This window comes from Somniosus microcephalus, chromosome 9, assembly GCF_052327205.1.
Source record: "Somniosus microcephalus isolate GS21.2 chromosome 9, FLI_Smic_1.0, whole genome shotgun sequence".
Taxonomy (NCBI): domain Eukaryota; kingdom Metazoa; phylum Chordata; class Chondrichthyes; order Squaliformes; family Somniosidae; genus Somniosus; species Somniosus microcephalus.
In genome coordinates, this window is record NC_140995.1 from 3141165 (window position 1) to 3159567 (window position 18403).

The following is an 18403-nucleotide window of genomic DNA, read 5'->3' on the forward strand; positions in this document are numbered from 1 at the left end:
TTGCCTAGTTTTGAGGGTTAAAGAAAGACCTCTCCATTTGAAAATGGTCCCAGGAATTTACTTGTGACTTCCAAAGGTGTTGTATACAGTTACTCATGTTTTTCTATGCTGTAGCTATCTGAATCACTAAATTATAGGATTAAAAATATGAAAAAATTAATTTGTCTTTTAAGCAAATATTTTGTTCTAGTATTGCTCAGTGAAGATGGTGGTTCTGTTGTGTAGAAATGTTTTGTGCCAATATGTAAGCGACCTGTTTGTGTGGTATAAAATAATGTTGCACCATCTGTTATTCAAACCTAATTCATTAAGTTAAAGTCACAAGTGGTATGACCTGGAGATGCTGAAATGTCATGAGCAGTAGCCCCCATTATATTGGCCCAAAAAGTGCAGTCGGCGGCGTAGCTACGGAGCACGCCACCGCCCGACGAAAAGAATACGAACTTGGCTTGTGCGACGCCCCACACGTAGACTTGCTCTGCAGAGTTCTGCGCAGCATATTACATCAGAGGGGCCAGGAGCGCAGCCTGTGCGGAAGAGAAGACGCGCCCACAAAATCTGTCAGAATTAGGCACGCTGACAGAAACTTCTTTCAGTCTCTTCCATTGAAATTACATTTTAAAAACTGTTAATGAAACTGGTACTTGGACTTATTTCATTAATATACATTGGTTTGGGGCATTCCCTTACGAATCACCGGCACTGCGTTTTTATACTAGATGTTGTTACCAGTACACATGTACTTACAGAGAGCAGCTTGGGTTGGTAAGTAAATCAATATTCAAATTTTCAAGACAACATGTCTTAAGCCATCAATTAACATGCAATACAACCTGGAGTCTTTGCCTAGTTTTGAGGCTTTTAGTTTGTGCTCACAGTCCTGCCTGGCAGGACGATCATAAGCCTTCCTTTGCAAGAAATTGAAACCAGACCAGATTCTCCAGGAATCAGGGTGCTGGGTAGTAACTGTGGACTGATAACTCCCTATCTGTATAAACAAGTACCTGGTTACGGTTCAGACACAATGAACCACACGCATCATCACAACAGACACTTTGCACATTGAAGATCGGGATTCGGTGCACGGATAAGTGCATGAAAACTTAGTTCACGGTTCTTTTCTTTTCCCTTGTATCATCACGTAACCTGGATTCATGCTCTTAATAGCAGGTTGCTGGTAACATATACACTGGTTAATCAATGTACCATTTAACCTGCTGTTGTCAGGTCATCTCACTCACTCCTCGGTAAACACATAAAAGCAGCACAGTTTATATCACTTGGAAAATGTGTTAAAAGAATCATAGAATGGTTACAGCACAGAAGGAGGCTATTCGGCCCGTCGAGCCCGTGCCAGCTCACTGCAAGAGCACTTCAGCCAGTCCCACTCCCCCGCCCTTTCCCCGTAGCCCTGCAAAATTTTTTCCTTCAGGTACTTATCCAACTCCCTTTTGAAAGCCACCATTTGTTCTTTTGCCAATCACCTTGAATCTGTGTCCTCTGGTTCTCGACCCTTCCGCCAATGGGAACAGTTTCTCTCTACTCTGTCCAGACCCCTTATGATATTGAACACCTCTCTCAAATCTCCTCTCAACCTTCTCTGCTCTAAGGAGAACAACCCCAGCTTCTCCAGTCTATCCACGTAACTGAAGTCCCTCATCCCTGGAATCATTCTTGTAAATCTTTTCTACACCCCCTCTAAGGCCTTCACATCCTTCCTAAAGTGCAGTGCTCAGAATTGAACACAATACTCCAGTTGAGGCCAAACCAGTGTTTTATAAAGGTTCACCATAACTTCCTTGCTTTTGGACTCTATGCCTCTATTTATGAAGCCCAGGATCCCGTATGCTTTTTTTAACCGCTTCCTCAACCTGAAATTGTGCGATGTACTCCCAGGTCCAAGTCATTAATATATATCAAGAAAAGCAGTGGTCCTAGAACCGACCCCTGGGGAACACCACTGTGTACCTTCCTCCAGTCCGAAAAACAACCGTTCCCCACTACTCTCTGTTTCCTGTCACTGGGCCAATTCCGTATCCATGCCGATAGCCTCACCATTTTTCTCAACGCAAAATCCCGGCCAATATTTATTTAAAAATCATTTATAAAATATTAGATTAGTTCTTAGAGTTGTGATCTCGAGGAGATAGATAAAAGACTTTCTACTGTAAAGATCCAACTATATTTTGACTAATACAAAAGTAAAATACTGCGGATGCTGGAAATCTGAAATGAAAACAGAAAATGCTGGAAATACTCAGCGGGTCAGGCAGCATCTGTGGAAAGAGAAACAGAGTTAACGTTTCAGGTCGATGACCCTTCGTCAGAACTGGAAAAAGTTAGAGATTTTAAGCAAGTACGGGGGTAGGGAAAATGGGGGGAAGGGAGGAAAGAACAAAAGGGACGGTCTGTGATAGGGTGGAAGGCAGGAGAGATTAAATGACAAAAGGGATGATTGTACAAAGCAGAAGAAGATGGTAATGGGTCAAGTAAACAAACAAAAGATTGCTCTAAGTAGGAATGGCAGAATCATCAACAGCTGCCATCTGAAAAAATAGGGGCAGAGTTTATGGTCTGAAATTGTTGAACGTCATGTTGAGTCCGGAAGACTGTAAAGTGCCTAATCGAAAGATGAGGTGTGTTCCTCGAGATTACGTTGAGCTTCGTTGGAACAGTATAAGAGGCCGAGGTCAGAGTGGGAGTGCAGTGGAGAATTAAAGTAACAGGTGACCAGAAGCACGGGGTCGTGCTTGCGGACTGAACGGAGGTGTTCTGCAAAGCGGTCACCCAGTTTGCGTTTGCTCTCCCCAATGCGGAGGAGACCGCATCGTGAGCAGCGAATACAGTATACTAGATTGCAAGAAGTACAAGTAAATCACTGTTTCACCTGGAAGGAGTGTTTGGGGCCCTGGACAGTGGGAAGGGAGGAGGTAAAAGGGCAGGTGTTGCATCTCCTGCGCTTGCACGGGAAGGTGCCATGGGAAGGGGAAGGGGAAGGGCTGCAGGGGGTGATAGAGGAGTGGACCAGGGTGTCGCAGAGGGAACGGTCCCTTCGGAATGCTGAAAGGAGAGGGGAAGATGTGTTTGGGGTGGGATCACGCTAGAGGTGGCGGAAATGGCGGAGGATGATCTGTTGAATGTGAAGGTTGGTGGGGTGAAAGTTGAGGACAAGGGAATCCTATCGTGGTTCCAGGAGGGAGGGGCAGGGGTGAGAGCAGAAGTGCGGGAAATAGAACGGACACGGTCAAGGGCCTCGTCAACCACGGTAGAGGGGAATCTCGGTTGAGGAAAATGGAAGACATGTCGGAAGCACTAGTATGGAAGGTGGCATCGTCAGAACAGATAGAAACATAGAAGATAGGAGCAGGAGTAGGCCATTCGGCCCCTCGAGCATTTTCCGCCATTTAATGAGATCCTGGCTGATCATCCAAATTCAGTACCCTGTCCCTGCTTTCTCTCCATATCCCTTGATCCCTTTAGCCTCAAGAAATATATCCAACTCCTTCTTGAATATATTTAATAAGTTGGCCTCAACTGCCTTCTGTGGTAGAGAATTCCACAGGTTCACCACTCTCTGGGTGAAGAAATTCCTCCTCATCTCAGTCCTAAATGGCTTACCCCTTATTCTTAGACTGTGACCCCTGGTTCTGGACCCCCCCGCCATCGGGAACATCCTTCTTGCATCTAGTCTGTCTAGTCCTGTTAGAATTTTATAAATTTCAATGAGATCCCCTCTCATTCTTCTGAACTCTAGCGAATATAAGCCTAATCGACCCAATCTCTCCTCATACGTCATTCCTGCCATCCCAGGTATCAGTCTGGTGAATCTTCGCTGCACTCCCTCCATGGCAAGAACACCCTACCTCAGATAAGGCGACCAAAACTGCACACAATACTCAAGGTGTGGTCTCACCAAGGCCCTGTACAACTGCAGCAAGACATCCTTGCTCCTGTACTCGAATCCTCTCGCCATGAAGGCCAACATACCATTTGCCTTCTTCGATGCGACGTGGAAGCTGGGAGAATGGAACAGCGTCCTTACAGGAAGCGGGGTGGGTGGAAGTGTAGTCCAGGTAGCTGTGGGAGTCAGTGGGCTTCTAGTGGATGTTTGTCGATAGCCCCTGTCCCCAGAATTGGAGACAGAGAAGTCGAGGAAGGGAAGGGACGAGTCGGAGATGGACCATGTGAAGGAGAAGGAAGGGTGGAAATTGGAAACAAAGTGAATGAAATTATCTAGTTCAGGGCGAGAGCAGGAAACGGCACCGATACAGTCATCAATGTACCGGAAAAAGAGGTGAGGGAGGGGATTTGAGTAGGACTGGAACAAAAATGTTCCACATATCCCATGAAAAGGTGGGCATAGCTAGGACCCATGCACGTTCCCATAGCAACACCTTTTATTTGGCGGAAGTGAGTGGAGTCAAAGGAGAAGTTGTTCAATGTGAGAACAAGTTCAGCCAGGCGGAGGAGGGTGGTGGTGGATGGGGACTGATCGGACCTCTGTTCAAGGAAGAAGCGGAGCGCCCTCAGGCCATCCGGGTGGAGGTGGAGGGATTGTACGTCCATGGTGAAAAGGAGACGGCTGGGGCCAGGAAACTGGAAACTTAAAGTGGCGGAGGGCATCGGAAGAGTCATGGCTGTAGGTGGGAAGAGACTGGACAAGGAGAAAAAATAGAGTAGAGATGGGAAGAAATCAGTTCCGTGGGGCAAGAACAGACTGAAACAATGGGTTTACCAGGACAGCCCTGTTTGTGGATCTTGGGAAGGAGGTAGAAGCAGGCCGTGCGGGGTTGAGGGACTGTGAGGTTAAGGCCGTGGAGGGAAGATCTCCAGAGGAGATGAGGTCAGTGACAGTCTTGGAAACGATGACTTGATGTTCGGCAGTGGGGTCATGGTCCCGGGCGAGTTAGAAGGAGGGGTCGCAGGGTTGGTGTTCAGCCTCCGCAAGGTAGAGATTGGTTCGCCAAACAACAACAGGGCCACCCTGGTCAGCAGGTTTAATGACCATGTTCGGGTTGGATCTGAGAGAATGGAGTGCTGCAAGATCAGAGGGAGGTCGGTTGGAGTGAGTTTTTGATTTTTGTGCTTACATCTTCCGTTGCATTTACTTTAGTTTTTTCTTTCTTTTGCAGTAGATGGCTTAAGTAGCATCATGTAGGGGAGGGTGATTTAAAAAAAAAAATATCATTTATAAACTTTTATCAACACATCTGAAATTTTACAGGCTGATCCCAAAGAGGTAATTAAAATGGTCACAAAATACGTGACTGAAAATGCAGACATCAGTTGGTCAGAAGAAGTGCAGACGCTGATCTATCATCTTAACTATTACAATGAGTTGTTGACAGACTTCACACAAGCTCAGACACTTCAAGGCCTTGGCAAAGGTGTGGATGTACAGCGATTTGCAACAGATGGCCAATATAAAAGGGAGACAATTCTAGGCTTAGCAGAGTAAGTATGAAATCGTTACTGCTAAATTATTCCAATTAATTTAAGTTGCGCACACAGATTGGCAAACAAATGCCAACTGACTCTGTTTCAAGGTGTACTGTCCTCGCCACAGTTCAGCAGCTGTTGAAGCTCCTCAACTTTACCAAGCTCTTGGGAAGGAGTTGAGCCAAGGCAGGATATTTCTCGATAAGGAATGAAAATATGAGGTAAAGTCAACTCCAGCAGCTCGAGCCTCCTCCGAGAGAAGGACATTGGCACCAACTTGTCTCTGGCATAACTTTTTGGGAAGGCTGCAGTGCAGAGGAACAAATAAACTGAGTTGTAGTGGGTGGTGGGTTAAAGATGGCACCACCAATATCAGCACGATTGTTCATTGAGGATTCATTTTGTTTTTTCTGTGCGTTGGGGCAAATGAATGCTCTACCGATGCTAGTTACAGACAACATGCCAGAATGACACTTACAAACATCAGGGGGGAAGAGAACATCAGGGAGACTTTAAACTGACCTGAGGACTTTGGGGAAACCGTGCGACTGACTGGGAATGTAAATTTTCTTCACCCACAACATGTTGACCCAGAGTTGAGCGGCTCTGATATTTTTCAAAATAAAGGTCTTTTTATAAAAAAAAACATCAAATTTAAGGTAACTTTATTTTTTCCTTCTCCAAGAGTGGACTCTCCCTATTCTTTCCTTTCACTTTAACCACATCTGTCACAACACTCCATGTGTGGCCTTACTGGTGCTTTATACATTGTAAGTAACTCTTCTTTGGATGTATAATTTATCCATTTATTTGTACATCTCAAAACATTATTTGCTTCTTGGACTCTATGGGAATCAAGGGATTTGGGGATCGGGCGGGAAACATAGAAAAATAGGAGCAGGAGTCGGCCATTCGGCCCTTTGAGCCTGCTCCGCCATTCAATATGATCATGGCTGATCCTCTATCGAAATACCATATTCCCGCTCTCTCCCCATACCCCTCGATGCCTTTTGTGTCTAGAAATCTATCTATCTCCTTAAATATATTCAGTGACTTGGCCTCCACAGCCTTCTGTGGTAGAGAATTCCACAGGTTCACCACCCTCAGTGAAGAAATTTCTCCACATCAGTCCTAAATGTCCCACCCCATATCCTGAGACTGTGACCCCTCGTTCTAAACCCCCCAGCCAGGGGAAACATCCTCCCTGCATCCAGTCTGTCTAGCCCTGTCAGAATTTTATACGTTTCAATGAGATCCCCTCTCATTCTTCTAAACTCTAGTGAATACAGGCCTGGTCGACCCAATCTCTCCTCATACGCCATCCCTGGAATCAGTCTGAACAATTATTTTGTATCAGTCTTTACAGTAGAGGACACTAAGAATATCCCAACACTGGACAAACAGGGGGCTCTAGGGGGGGAGGAACTAAATACGATTAAAATCACTAAGGAAGTGGTACTTGGTAAAATAATGGGACTCAAGGCGGATAAATCCCCTGGACCTGATGGCTTGCATCCTAGGGTCTTGAGGGAAGTAGCGGTAGGGATTGTGGATGCATTGGTAATAATTTTCCAAAACTCACTGGACTCGGCAAAGGTCCCGGCAGATTGGAAAACTGCTAATGTAACACCCTTATTTAAAAAGGGTAGTAGGCAGAAGGCTGGAAACTATAGACCTGTTAGCCTAACATCTATGGTTGGTAAAATGTTAGAGTCCATTATTAAGGAGACAGTAATGGGACATTTGGATAAACATAATTTAATAGGACAAACTCAGCATGGTTTCATGAAGGGGAAGTCATGTTTGACAAATTTGCTTGAGTTTTTTGAGGAAGTAACATACAGGGTGGATAAAGGGGAACCAGTGGATGTAGTGTAGTTAGACTTCCAAAAGGCATTTGACAAGGTGCCACACAAAAGATTATTGCTCAAGATAAAAAATCACGGGATTGGGGGTAATATTCTGGCATGGGTGGAGGATTGGCTCTCCAACAGAAAGCAGAGAGTTGGGATAAATGGTTCGTTCTCAGATTGGCAACCAGTAACTAGTGGTGTTCCGCAGGGGTCAGTGCTGGGTCCCCAACTCTTTACAATCTATATTAACGATTTGGAGGAGGGGACCGAGTGTAACATATCAAAGTTTGCAGATGATACAAAGATGGGACGGAAAGTAGTGAGTGAGGAGGACATAAAAAACCTGCAAAGGGACATAGACAGGCTAAGTAAGTGGGCAGAGATTTGGCAGATGGAATACAATACTGGAAAGTGTGAGGTTATGCACTTTGGCAGGAAAAATCATAGAGCAAGTTATTATCTTAATGGCAAGAAACTGGAAAGTACTGTAGTACAAAGGGATCTAGGGATCTGGGGGTCCTGGTGCACGAAACTCAAAAAGTTAGTATGCAGGTGCAGCAAGTGATTAAGAAGGCCAATGGAATGTTGGCTTTTATTGCTAGGGGGATGGAATATATAAACAGGGAGGTATTGCTGCAGTTGTACAAGGTATTGGTGAGACCGCACCTGGAATACTGCATACAGTTTTGGTGTCCATACTTAAGAAAAGACATACTTGCTCTCGAGTCAGTACAAAGAAGGTTCACTCGGTTAATCCCGGCGATGAGGGGGTGGTCATATGAGGAGAGGTTGAGTAGATTGGGACTCTACTCATTGGAGTTCAGAAGAATGAGAGGCGATCTTATTGAAACATATAAGATTGTGAAGGGGCTTGATCGGGTGGATGCGGTGAGGATGTTCCCAATGATGGGTGAAACTAGAACTAGGGGGCATAATCTTAAAATAAGGGGCTGCTCATTCAAAACTGAGATGAGGAGAAACTTCTTCACTCAGAGGGTGGTAGGTTTGTGGAATTTGCTGCCCCAGAAAGCTGTGGAAGCTACATCATTAAATACATTTAAAACAGAAATAGATAGTTTCCTAGAAGTAAAGGGAATTAAGGGTTACGGGGAGCGGGCAGGAAATTGGACATGAGTCTAGGTTCGGAATGGTCATGGCCCTGTGGGTAGTGGAGTGGGCCCAGGGGCCGTGTAGCCTTGTTCTGCTCCTACTGTGTTCTAATTCTGTGTTAGATTTCAGGAGATGGCTTTATTCCTGTTCCTGGCTGGGGTGGAGATCGCCTTTACAGAAGGTAAGTACTGGAGAAAATATAGGGACAGAGTGATCTCCTGGAAGAATTTCGATCGCCTAGATGGGTCGGAGAGGAATTTCCCAGATTTTTTTCTCCCAAATTGGCCATTGGGTCTTTATCTGGTTTTTCGCCTCTCCCGGGAGATCACATGGGTTCGGGTGGATGCAGAGTGATAGAAGATTTGAGGTTAGGATCAGATCAGCCATGATCTTATTGAATGGTGGAGCAGGCTCGAGGGGCCGATTGGCCTACTCCTGCTCCTATTTCTTATGTCTGGTGAACCTTCGCTGCACTCCCTCTGTGGCAAGCATATCCTTTCTTAGGAAAGTGGAATTGAGGTCGAAGATCAGCCATGATCTTATTGAATGGCGGAGAAGGCTCGAATGGCCGACTCCTGCTCTTAGTTCTTATGTTACATTCTTTTGCAGCTGCTGCAGTCACTGCCCATGTTGCTCACAATACAACCACATTGAATTACCTGGGGCAGTTTTTTTAGCAATTGACATCAATTTAGTGACCCTGTCTGGAGAGTGATCATACCTGAGGTTCTCTGTACTGATTTTAAAAAATTGACATTTTAAAAATAAAAGTCAAACTAGCTATCAATTTCTCTCATTTTCCACAAAAAGGGCGAATACTTGAATTAAAAAGTACTTCAATTTGACTTTCCTACTCCTTTCAAATATGATACAGAAGTGCTGCAAATTACTTAGAAAGGGGCAGCAAAGGTGATTCCAGGTTTTAAATCACTTAAGTTATGAAGAAAGGCTAAGAAAACTGAATCTGTTCCTGTTAAAAACAAAATAGAGGGGTTGTGATTTTTTAATCACAGGAGGATGATGTATGAAGGCAATTGTGTCACATTAAGAGACATGATCATAAACTGAAAACCACAAGCTACACCTCAAGACTAATCTCTGTGCTAAGTTGGCGGTATAACGAATTGATTGTCAATTAATGCAGTAAATACTTAATCCATTGAAGTACTCAACACAATTCAGCATCTAAGGAGTAAGGGATTATGGGTTTATAGTAGGAAGTCTTTGACCCAGAATTTGTTGGGAAAATAATGGCGAGTTCACGGCACTCGCTGTTATTAGTCTGTAAAAAAGCCCAACAGTTTGTGGCGACAGAGATACAGCGTAAGTTGTGAACTGCCACAAACTGCTGGATGATTTGCGCCTCTGCTGTTAGCCTCGCAATAAAGATTCTCGCCGTCAATCTCCCCGTGAGTTTCAAGAAATTGCTGGATTTGCGCCGTAAATGCAAATGAAACTCACGGTAGAAAGTTAAGGCTGGTATTTCACAACACAAGGATCCTTTTAATGATTAAACTAATGTTCCCTCAGCTCCGAGGCCCAGAAAGAGAACAATTGAAACTGGAGTCTCACTCCTGCAGATAGTAAATTGTTCAGAGGTGTTTTAAAAATTTGAATTTCCATTTTTTTTTAATTCTTACTTTTCCTTTCTGTCTCTTTTTTCCTCTCGCTCAACTGTTCTTTCCCTCTCTTTATTTCTCTTTCTGTATCTAATTTGATTCTAATTCGCCCAATTTCCTTTTCAGTCGTTTGCTCTGTTTCTTTCTCTATCCTTAAATTTCATTGGTGAAGGAGATAGACGATTGGCCCCATCGTTCACCAAGGTCCCAGATGCCCCATTAACCTTATCAATTCGCACTGCCGGCAACCTGCGGCGCAAAAATCTTTTGAGCTGTAGGGTGAAGGGAAAAATCCAACTCGCAGGCACACTGCGAGACGCCCCACTCCTGTCAATTCTGGCCCTTTATTCTTTGATAGATTGCGTCCTTAATCCTCATCCATGTTTTCGTTCCCTCAAAACGAATTATTCCAACGCTCTCCTGGGCTGCCTCCACCCTCCATAAACTTGAGCAGATTGAAAACTTCTGCTGCCTGTATCCTAACTCGCACCAAATCCCGTTCGCCCATCACACCTGTGCTCGCCGACCTACATCGCCTCCCAGTCCCCGAATACTTTGATTTTAAAATTCTCATTATCGTGTTCAAATCCCTCCATGGCCTCACCCCTCCCTTTCTCTGTAACCTCCTCCAGCCCCACATTACTCTGAGAACTCTGCGTTCCACCAGTTCTGGCCTCTTGTGCATCCCCCATATCCTTTGCCTCACCATTGGCGGCTGTGCCTTTAACCGTCTGGGTCCTAAGCTCTGGAATTCCATCCCTAAACCTCTCCACCTCCCTCCTCTTTTAAGATGTTCCACTTTGACCAAGCTTTTAGTCACCCGCTGTAATAGCGCCTTCTTTTGCTTGGTGTCAATATTTGCCTGATTACGCTCACTTGAAGCACCTTGGGATGTTTTATTATGGTAAAGGCACTATATAAATGCAAGTTGTTGTTGTTATACAAGATGTAGATGACAGGATAAAGCTAAACAGCATCATGTTCCTACATTCTGATATTCTTGCTTACTACTTTTTACACCAGTCTATTGGGACAAGATGGTTGGATAAATGCCAACTTCAGAACTGTTACTGAAGTGGATTCATGTCCACTGGGACAAGACTGCACAGCAATAATGAAGTTCGAAATCAGCCTTTCTGGTGAAGTTTCAATTAATCAGTCCAGTCCACTTAAAATAAAATAAGCCAAACACACAGTCTATTAACTTGTCCTGGATGTTTCATTTCACTGGGAAATGTCTTCAGCTGTGTGAATGATTCATTAAAATCTGCATATTACTCGAGTTTTAATTATGTATACTGTTGAATAAATTGTCTGGGGAAAGGAAAAAGTGCAAGTTTAAAAAACTTGTGTGGTTTCTTATTCAGCATGTGAAAACGGACTCAAACTGACCTGATTTGCAAACCTCTGGCATCTTCATGTTATCCACTCTGGGAAACCCAGACTGGAAGCTGAAAAGATGGACCTCGAAATTCCACGGTGATTTTTCTAGTCTCTTGCTGGAACTTGGGCGGGAAACTAGCAGACCCCTTCAGAGAAACCGCACAAAGGGTCATTTTCCGCCATTTCTCCAGGGGTTCTGCCATTCTCCACAAAGTTATGGCAAGAGATTGAGGGAAACCCCTCATGGAATTTCAAGGCTTCTCCATCATTTTACTCAAGTCACAATCTCCAGATGAGAAGACTATTCCATTCAATGTTAAAGGTTTGCAGATAGCTTTATTTATCTGTTAGCTTAATATAATTTACCCATTAAGATTTGTTTCAAAGGGATTATTTGCATGAATTTTCTGGCAGGATGATTTCAAATACTGATCTTTCCATGTTTATAATTGTTTTTTCATAGAACCTTGGAGGAAAATGTGTACAAGATCTCTGTGTCTCTGGCTCAGCGATACAGTATCCCGCTCTGGGAAGTTTGCATGACACATTTGGAATTCCTTTTCACTGATAGTGGGTAAGTCGCTAAGTAATGGGTTCATTTGTACAAACATGTCTCCTTTACTTATTTTTTACGCCATTTTTCTGTTTACTTCTCAATCCTGGTTTTTCATTCTTACTCTAAGTAAACAAGACCACAGAAACCACAGAAACCACACAGTGCAGATAGAGGCCATTTCGGCCCATCGAGCCTGCACCGACACATATCCCACCCGATCCCCGTAACCCCTACACCAACACATATCCCACCCTATCCCCGTAACCCCATGTATTTAATCCCGCTAACACTAAGGGTCAATTTATCATAGCCAGACATGACGGCAGTTCAAAAGAATCAGTCTGTGCTGTGGAAATATATTCCCCAAGGACAACACGACAATATGCTAATTTTAATCCTGCATTCGGGAGACATTCAGAAGCATTGTATTAGAGAAGAACGAGTTCTGTCAAAGGTGTCTTTTTAAAATTATTTTTGCTATTAGCGAGGGAGTTCTAAACAACATGGAGTATTAAATGTTATAGTAGAGCAGAGACTTTTGTTAGTGATAGGATTACATCGGACATATGGCACAGAAACAGGCCATTTGGCCCAACCAGTCCATGCCGGCGTTTATGCTCCACTCGAGCCTCCTCCCGTCTTTCCTCATCTAACTCTATCAGCGTAACCCTCTATTCCCTTCTCCCTCATGTGCTTGTCTAGCCTCCCCTTAAATGCATCTATACTATTCGCTTCAACCACTCCCTGTGGTAGCAAGTTCCACATTCTCACCACTCTCTGGGTAAAGAAGTTTCTCCTGAATTCACTATTGGATTTCTTGGTGACTATCTTATATTGATGGCCTCTAGTTATGCTCTTCCCCACAAGTGGGAACATTCTCTCTCTCTCTCCACTCTATCAAAACCTTTCATAATTTTAAAGACCTCTATTGGGTCACCCCTTAGCCTTTTTTCAAGAGAAAAGAGACCCAGCCTGCCCATCCTTTCCTGATATGTATACCCTCACATTTCTGGTATCATCCTTGTAAATCTTCTCTGCACCCTCTCTAGTGCCTCTATATCCTTTTTATAATATGGCGACCAGAACTGTACGCAGTACTCCAAGTGTGGTCTAACCAAGGTTCGATACAGGTTTAGCATAACTTCCCTACTTTTCAATTCTATCCCTCTAGAAATAAACCCTAGTGCTTGGTTTGTCTTTTTTATGACCTTGCTAACCTGTGTCGCTACTTTTAGTGATTTGTGTATTTGTACTCTGAGATCCCTTTGTTCCTCTACCCCACCTAGACTCGCGCCCTCCTAGTAATAAGTGACCTCCCTATTCTTCCTACCAAAATGTAATACCTCACATTTATCTGTGTTGAACTTCATTTGTGAATTATATGCCCATTCTGCAAGTTTATTAATCTTGAGGCCAGCTAGCTATCCATTCTGCTACTTGTCCCCTGACTCTGCATTCTCTGACCGTGTTCCTCAGTCTATTAAGGGGTATCTTATCGAAGGCCTTTTGAAAATCTAGATAAGTTACATCTACTCTCTCTGTTACCGCTTCAAAAAATTCAGTGAGGTTGGTCAAGCAAGACTTTCCCTTTTGAAATCCATGCTGACTATTCATTACTATGTTTTTGGTTTCTAGATGTTCTTCTATTTTTTCCTTTAGTAGGGATTCCATTATTTTTCCTACCACCGATGTTAAGCTGACTGGTCTATAGTTCCCTGGACATGTTCTATCTCCCTTCTTAAATATAGATATTACGTTAGCTATCCACCAGTTCTCTGGCACTACACCTTTTTCTAACGAATTATTAAATATGTGTAGTAATGCCTCTGCTATCTCTTCCCTAGATACTTTTAAAATGCGTGGATGCAATCCATCCAGACCAGGGCTTTTATCCTGAGTTTGATTAGTTTATTTAATATATCCCCTCTTTTTATTTTAAATGCACTTATCTCAACACTAATCTCATCATACATGTCATGTCCACCTGTTCCATCTCCCTGGTAAATACTGAAGCAAAATAATTATTTAATATTTCTGCCACCTCTCTATCGTTACATGTGGTATTATCTTGTCTATCCCTTAATGGCCCTTTTCCCATCCCAACTTTCCTTTTTTATTGATGTGCCTGTAAAATATTTACTATTTTGTTTTATGTTCCTTGATCATTTAATTTCATAGTTCCGCTTTGCCTTCCTAATTTTTTTAAAATTTCTTTCCGAATCTCTTCGTATTCTCCCTTATCATGCATTCCCCTGCTGTCTATGTACTTAATGTATGCCTCGCTCCTTCCCCTCAATTGTTCCCTTATGGCTTTATTCATCCATGGAGTTTCATTAGTGTTTAATTTGTTCTTTCCTTTTAGTGGAATATATTGTTCCTGCCACTCTGTTGAACACTGTTTTAAATGTTTCCCATTGCTGTTCTACATCGTTCTATAGCCTAGAGACTTGAGAACAAAAATCTAGGCTGACACTCCAGTGCAGCACTGAGGGAGTGCTGCACTTTCAGAAGTGCCATCTTTTAGAGTAGATGTTAAACCGAGGCCCCGTCTACTCTCAGGTGGATGTAAAAGATCCCTTGGCACTATTTTGAAGAAGAGCAGGGGAGTTCTCCCGGTGTCCTGGGGCCAATATTTATCCCTCAATCAACAGATTATCTGGTCATTATCACATTGCTGTTTGTGGGAGCTTGCTGTGCGCAAATTGGCTGTCATGTTTCCTACATTACAACAGTGACTACACTTCAAAAAAGTACTTCATTGGCTGTAAAGCACTTGGGGATGTCCGGTGGTCGTGAAAGGCGCTATATAAATGCAAGTCTTTCTTTTCCTGGTTACAAGAGGATTTGAGTATAAGAGTAAAGACCCTGGTGAGGCCACACCTGGAGTATTGTGTACAGTTTTGGTCTCCTTATGTAAGGAAGGATATACTTGCCATAGTGGTAGTGCAACGAAGGTTCACCAGACTGGTTCCTGGGATGGGGGGATTGTCCAGTAAGGAGAGATTGAGTAGACTAGGCCTATATTCTCTAGAGTTTAGAAGAATGAAAGGTGATCTCATTGAAAAATACAAAATTCTTACAGGGCTTGACAGGGTAGATGCAGGGAGGATGTTTCCCCTGGCTGGGGAGTCTAGAACCAGGGGCCACAGTCTCAGAATAAAGGGTCGGCCATTTACGACTGAGATGAGGAGAGATTTCTTCACTCAGAGGGTGGTGAATCTTTGGAATTCTCTGCCCCTTAGGGCTGTGGAGGCTCAGTCGTTGAGTATATTCAAGACAGAGATCGATATATTTATGGATATTAAGGGAATCATGGGATATGGGGATAGTGCAGGAAAGTGGAGTTGAGGTAGAAGATGACTTTATTGAATGGTGTAGCAAGCTCGAGTGGCCAAATGGCCTACTCCTGCTCCTATTTCTTATGTTGTTTGCCAATATTGTTGCCCATTTTATTTTCCTACATTCTATGCTCAGCCCTTCAAAATCAGCTTTTCTCCAAGTTATTATCTTGGTTTTCGTCATACTTATGCCCTTCTCAATTATCACCTTAAAGCATATTATATTATGGTCACTATTGCCTCGATATTCCCCTATTTTTACTTCTCTTTACTGCTCTGGTTCATTCCCCATTACTAGATCCAATAGCGAATCCTCCCTTGTTGGGCTTTTTACATATTGGGTTAGAAAGGAATCATGTACATATTGTAGGAACTCCATTCCCTTATCCCCTTTACCTACCTCTCCTGTCCAATTAATATGGGGGTAGTTGAAATCCCCCATAATTATTATTCTATTTTTTTCTCATTTTCCTAATTTGTCTGCATATTTCTTCCTCCACCTCCCTTCCACTACTTGGTGGTCTGTAGACTACACCTATTAGTGTGATTGATCCTTTATTATCTTTTATCTCTATCTATATGGATTCTATTTCTGTCTTGCTGATAGCTGCGTCACTTTTTTCTACTGCCATGATGTTACCCCTAATAAGTACAGTTACTCCACCTCCCCTTTTCCCCTCTCTATCTTTTCTAAATATGTTATACCCTGCAATGTTTAATTCCCAGTCCTGATTTTTCTGTAGCCATATCTGAGTAATCCCTACTATGACTGACTGACTGACTGGTTCCTCACCAAGCATAATTGCTTCCAGCTCCCCCTGTTTTATTACAGACACTGTGTGCAATGCTGTACAGACAGTTTAACTCATTTTTAACAGGATTTCCTCTCACTTTGTCTAACCATCTTTTTAGACTCCTGTTCTATAACTCTATTTATTCTCTTGCCATCAATGTCCTCCCTTTATTCTTTCCTATGCTATCTTTTCCTGTTTTGTTTATAATTAGGCTGGTTACGTTTCTTGTAGATCCCTCCCCCCCCCCCCCCCCCATCTTACTAGTTTAAAACCTTTGCCAGCTCCCTATTTACCCTTTCCGCTAGGACACGGGACCCATCCTGGTTCAGGTGGAGCCCATCCCATCGGTACAGCTCCTTCCTGTCCCAGAACTGGTGCCAGTGTCCCATGAACAGGAACCCCTCTTTCCCACACCAGCCCTTTAGCCACGTGTTAATTCTCCTGATCTGTCTGTTTTTATGCCAATTTGCACGTGGCTCAGGCAATAATCCAGAGATTATTACCCTCGAGGTCCTGCTTTTTAATTTAGAGCCTAACTCCTGAAACTCTTTCAGCAGGACCTCCTCCCTGTTCCTACCTATGTCGTTTGTTCCATCATGGACCACGACAACTGGATTTACCCCCTCCCTTTCCAAGTTCCTCTCCAGCCGCCGTGAGATATCCTTTACCCTGGCAACACACCCTTTGGGATTCTCGTTCTTGGCTACTGAGGACGCTATCTATCTCCCTAAAACAATGCCATGTTTTTGTTTTAACTCCGCCAGAAACATTTGCTGCTGAAACCTCCTTGGCACACTGCACCTAATATCCAGAATCGCATTGTAGCAACATTTATTTTTAAAGTAGCCCTTTAACCCACCCCACCTTGCTGTAATAGAGGGACAGAATTTATGTTACAAGTCTAGATGCTAATATCCCCCTGTCCCAGTGAAGTCAATTTTCACTAAATATGCAGTCTATCAAAGGGCAGAAATTACCATTTATTTGTTTTCATTAGGAGCTGAAGATTTATTCAGCGTCGTAGGATTAAGAAAATTGAGTTTACGGATGTGCATCACTGCTCATTGAAAAAGAATTTTCAATGATCCCGATGATTGAGAAAAGTCTCTAAGCCATGCAGAAGAGGAAAATCGTCATTTTGCTCCCTGGTGTCTGCTGAGGTAGAAAATCTCAGCCAGGGTAGCAGTGTAAGAGTGCTGTGATTGGCTGTAGACCTCTGGGCTGGGCTCCCACTCCTGAGGCTATGCCCGTGTGGATATTGGATGAGGATAGGGCTCATTTATGATGCTCTTCACATCAAATAGCTTATAGGCTCCCACTGTCATCTTTCACATAGAATCAAGGCCACTTGGACGAAGCACCAGTGGCTGACTAATGCTCCTGGAACCGAACAGTGAATCTCCACCTTCAGTAAGGGCAGGGAGACAATTGAAGGAGAAGGAAAAGCAGGATTTCCAGGAATGGGGAAATCCATGCTTTTTGGATTCACTTCATTATAATGAGAATAAATTTGATTCAAGGCTTACCTTCATTTGTGAGGTAAACAAATCACATGCAGTAGTTTTTTTTAAGAGTGAGCTATATTAAATACAGAGTTTCTGACGAAGGGTCCCAGACCTGAAACGTTAACTCTGTTTCTCTCTCCACGGATGCTGCCTGACCTGCTGAGTGTTTCCAGCATTTTCTGTTGTTATCTCAGACTAATAGAGTTCACTTAATCCCAAAACCCAGACTTTTGTAACAATGCAGTGTGGACGTCCTCACTCCAGGAGCCAAGAGCCATATTCTGCTTTGCATCATTCAGGATTCCATGGTAAACTTGTATTCCTCCAGAATAAAATCCTAGAGTGCCTCTTCACTAACCCCCACATGTCAACTACAGATCATAGTGACATGAATCAACTGAGCGGCCTGCGGGTGGCGCTGTCCAGGGAGAGTATAAATACTCGGGCACGGGCCCAGCTTGCACAGGACATTCTTAACAGGAACTAGTGAAGGACACAACTGGACCTCCATGTTGTAAAACAGTTGATTAAAGCTTTGTTTAACGCTTAGACCAAGTGCCTAGTAGTTTTCTTACGTCACAGAGCAAGGTCTTTTTTTGACAATCAAGTGAGACCTGTTCTACAAGGCTTCAAGAAGGACGAACAAAGGCTGAAAGTTATTCTGAGCAAGGCCCTGAAAGAGATGGACTTCCATTCCTTTATTACTGTCAAACAGACTTTCCTTCAGGCCAGAGGAAGATTTAACCTTGGAAATAATCTATCCAGACAGGTTGACAAGAAAGGGCTAAGGGGAGAATAAAACTGCT

General features: G+C 43.4%; 1 protein-coding gene across 2 annotated transcripts in view; it reads left to right on the forward strand.

Moving 5' to 3' along the window:
* nbas (NBAS subunit of NRZ tethering complex) overlaps positions 1–18403 on the forward strand; it is a 300213-nt gene that overhangs the window by 198859 nt on the left and 82951 nt on the right. For both annotated transcript variants that reach the window (XR_015079464.1, XM_085996289.1), the window contains exons 41-42: positions 5225–5454; positions 11868–11978. Coding sequence is in view for 1 of the 2 variants with exons in the window: in XM_085996289.1 (XP_085852415.1) it covers positions 5225–5454; positions 11868–11978 (341 nt within the window). In the remaining variant the exon portion in view is untranslated. The remainder of the gene's footprint in view (positions 1–5224; positions 5455–11867; positions 11979–18403) is intronic.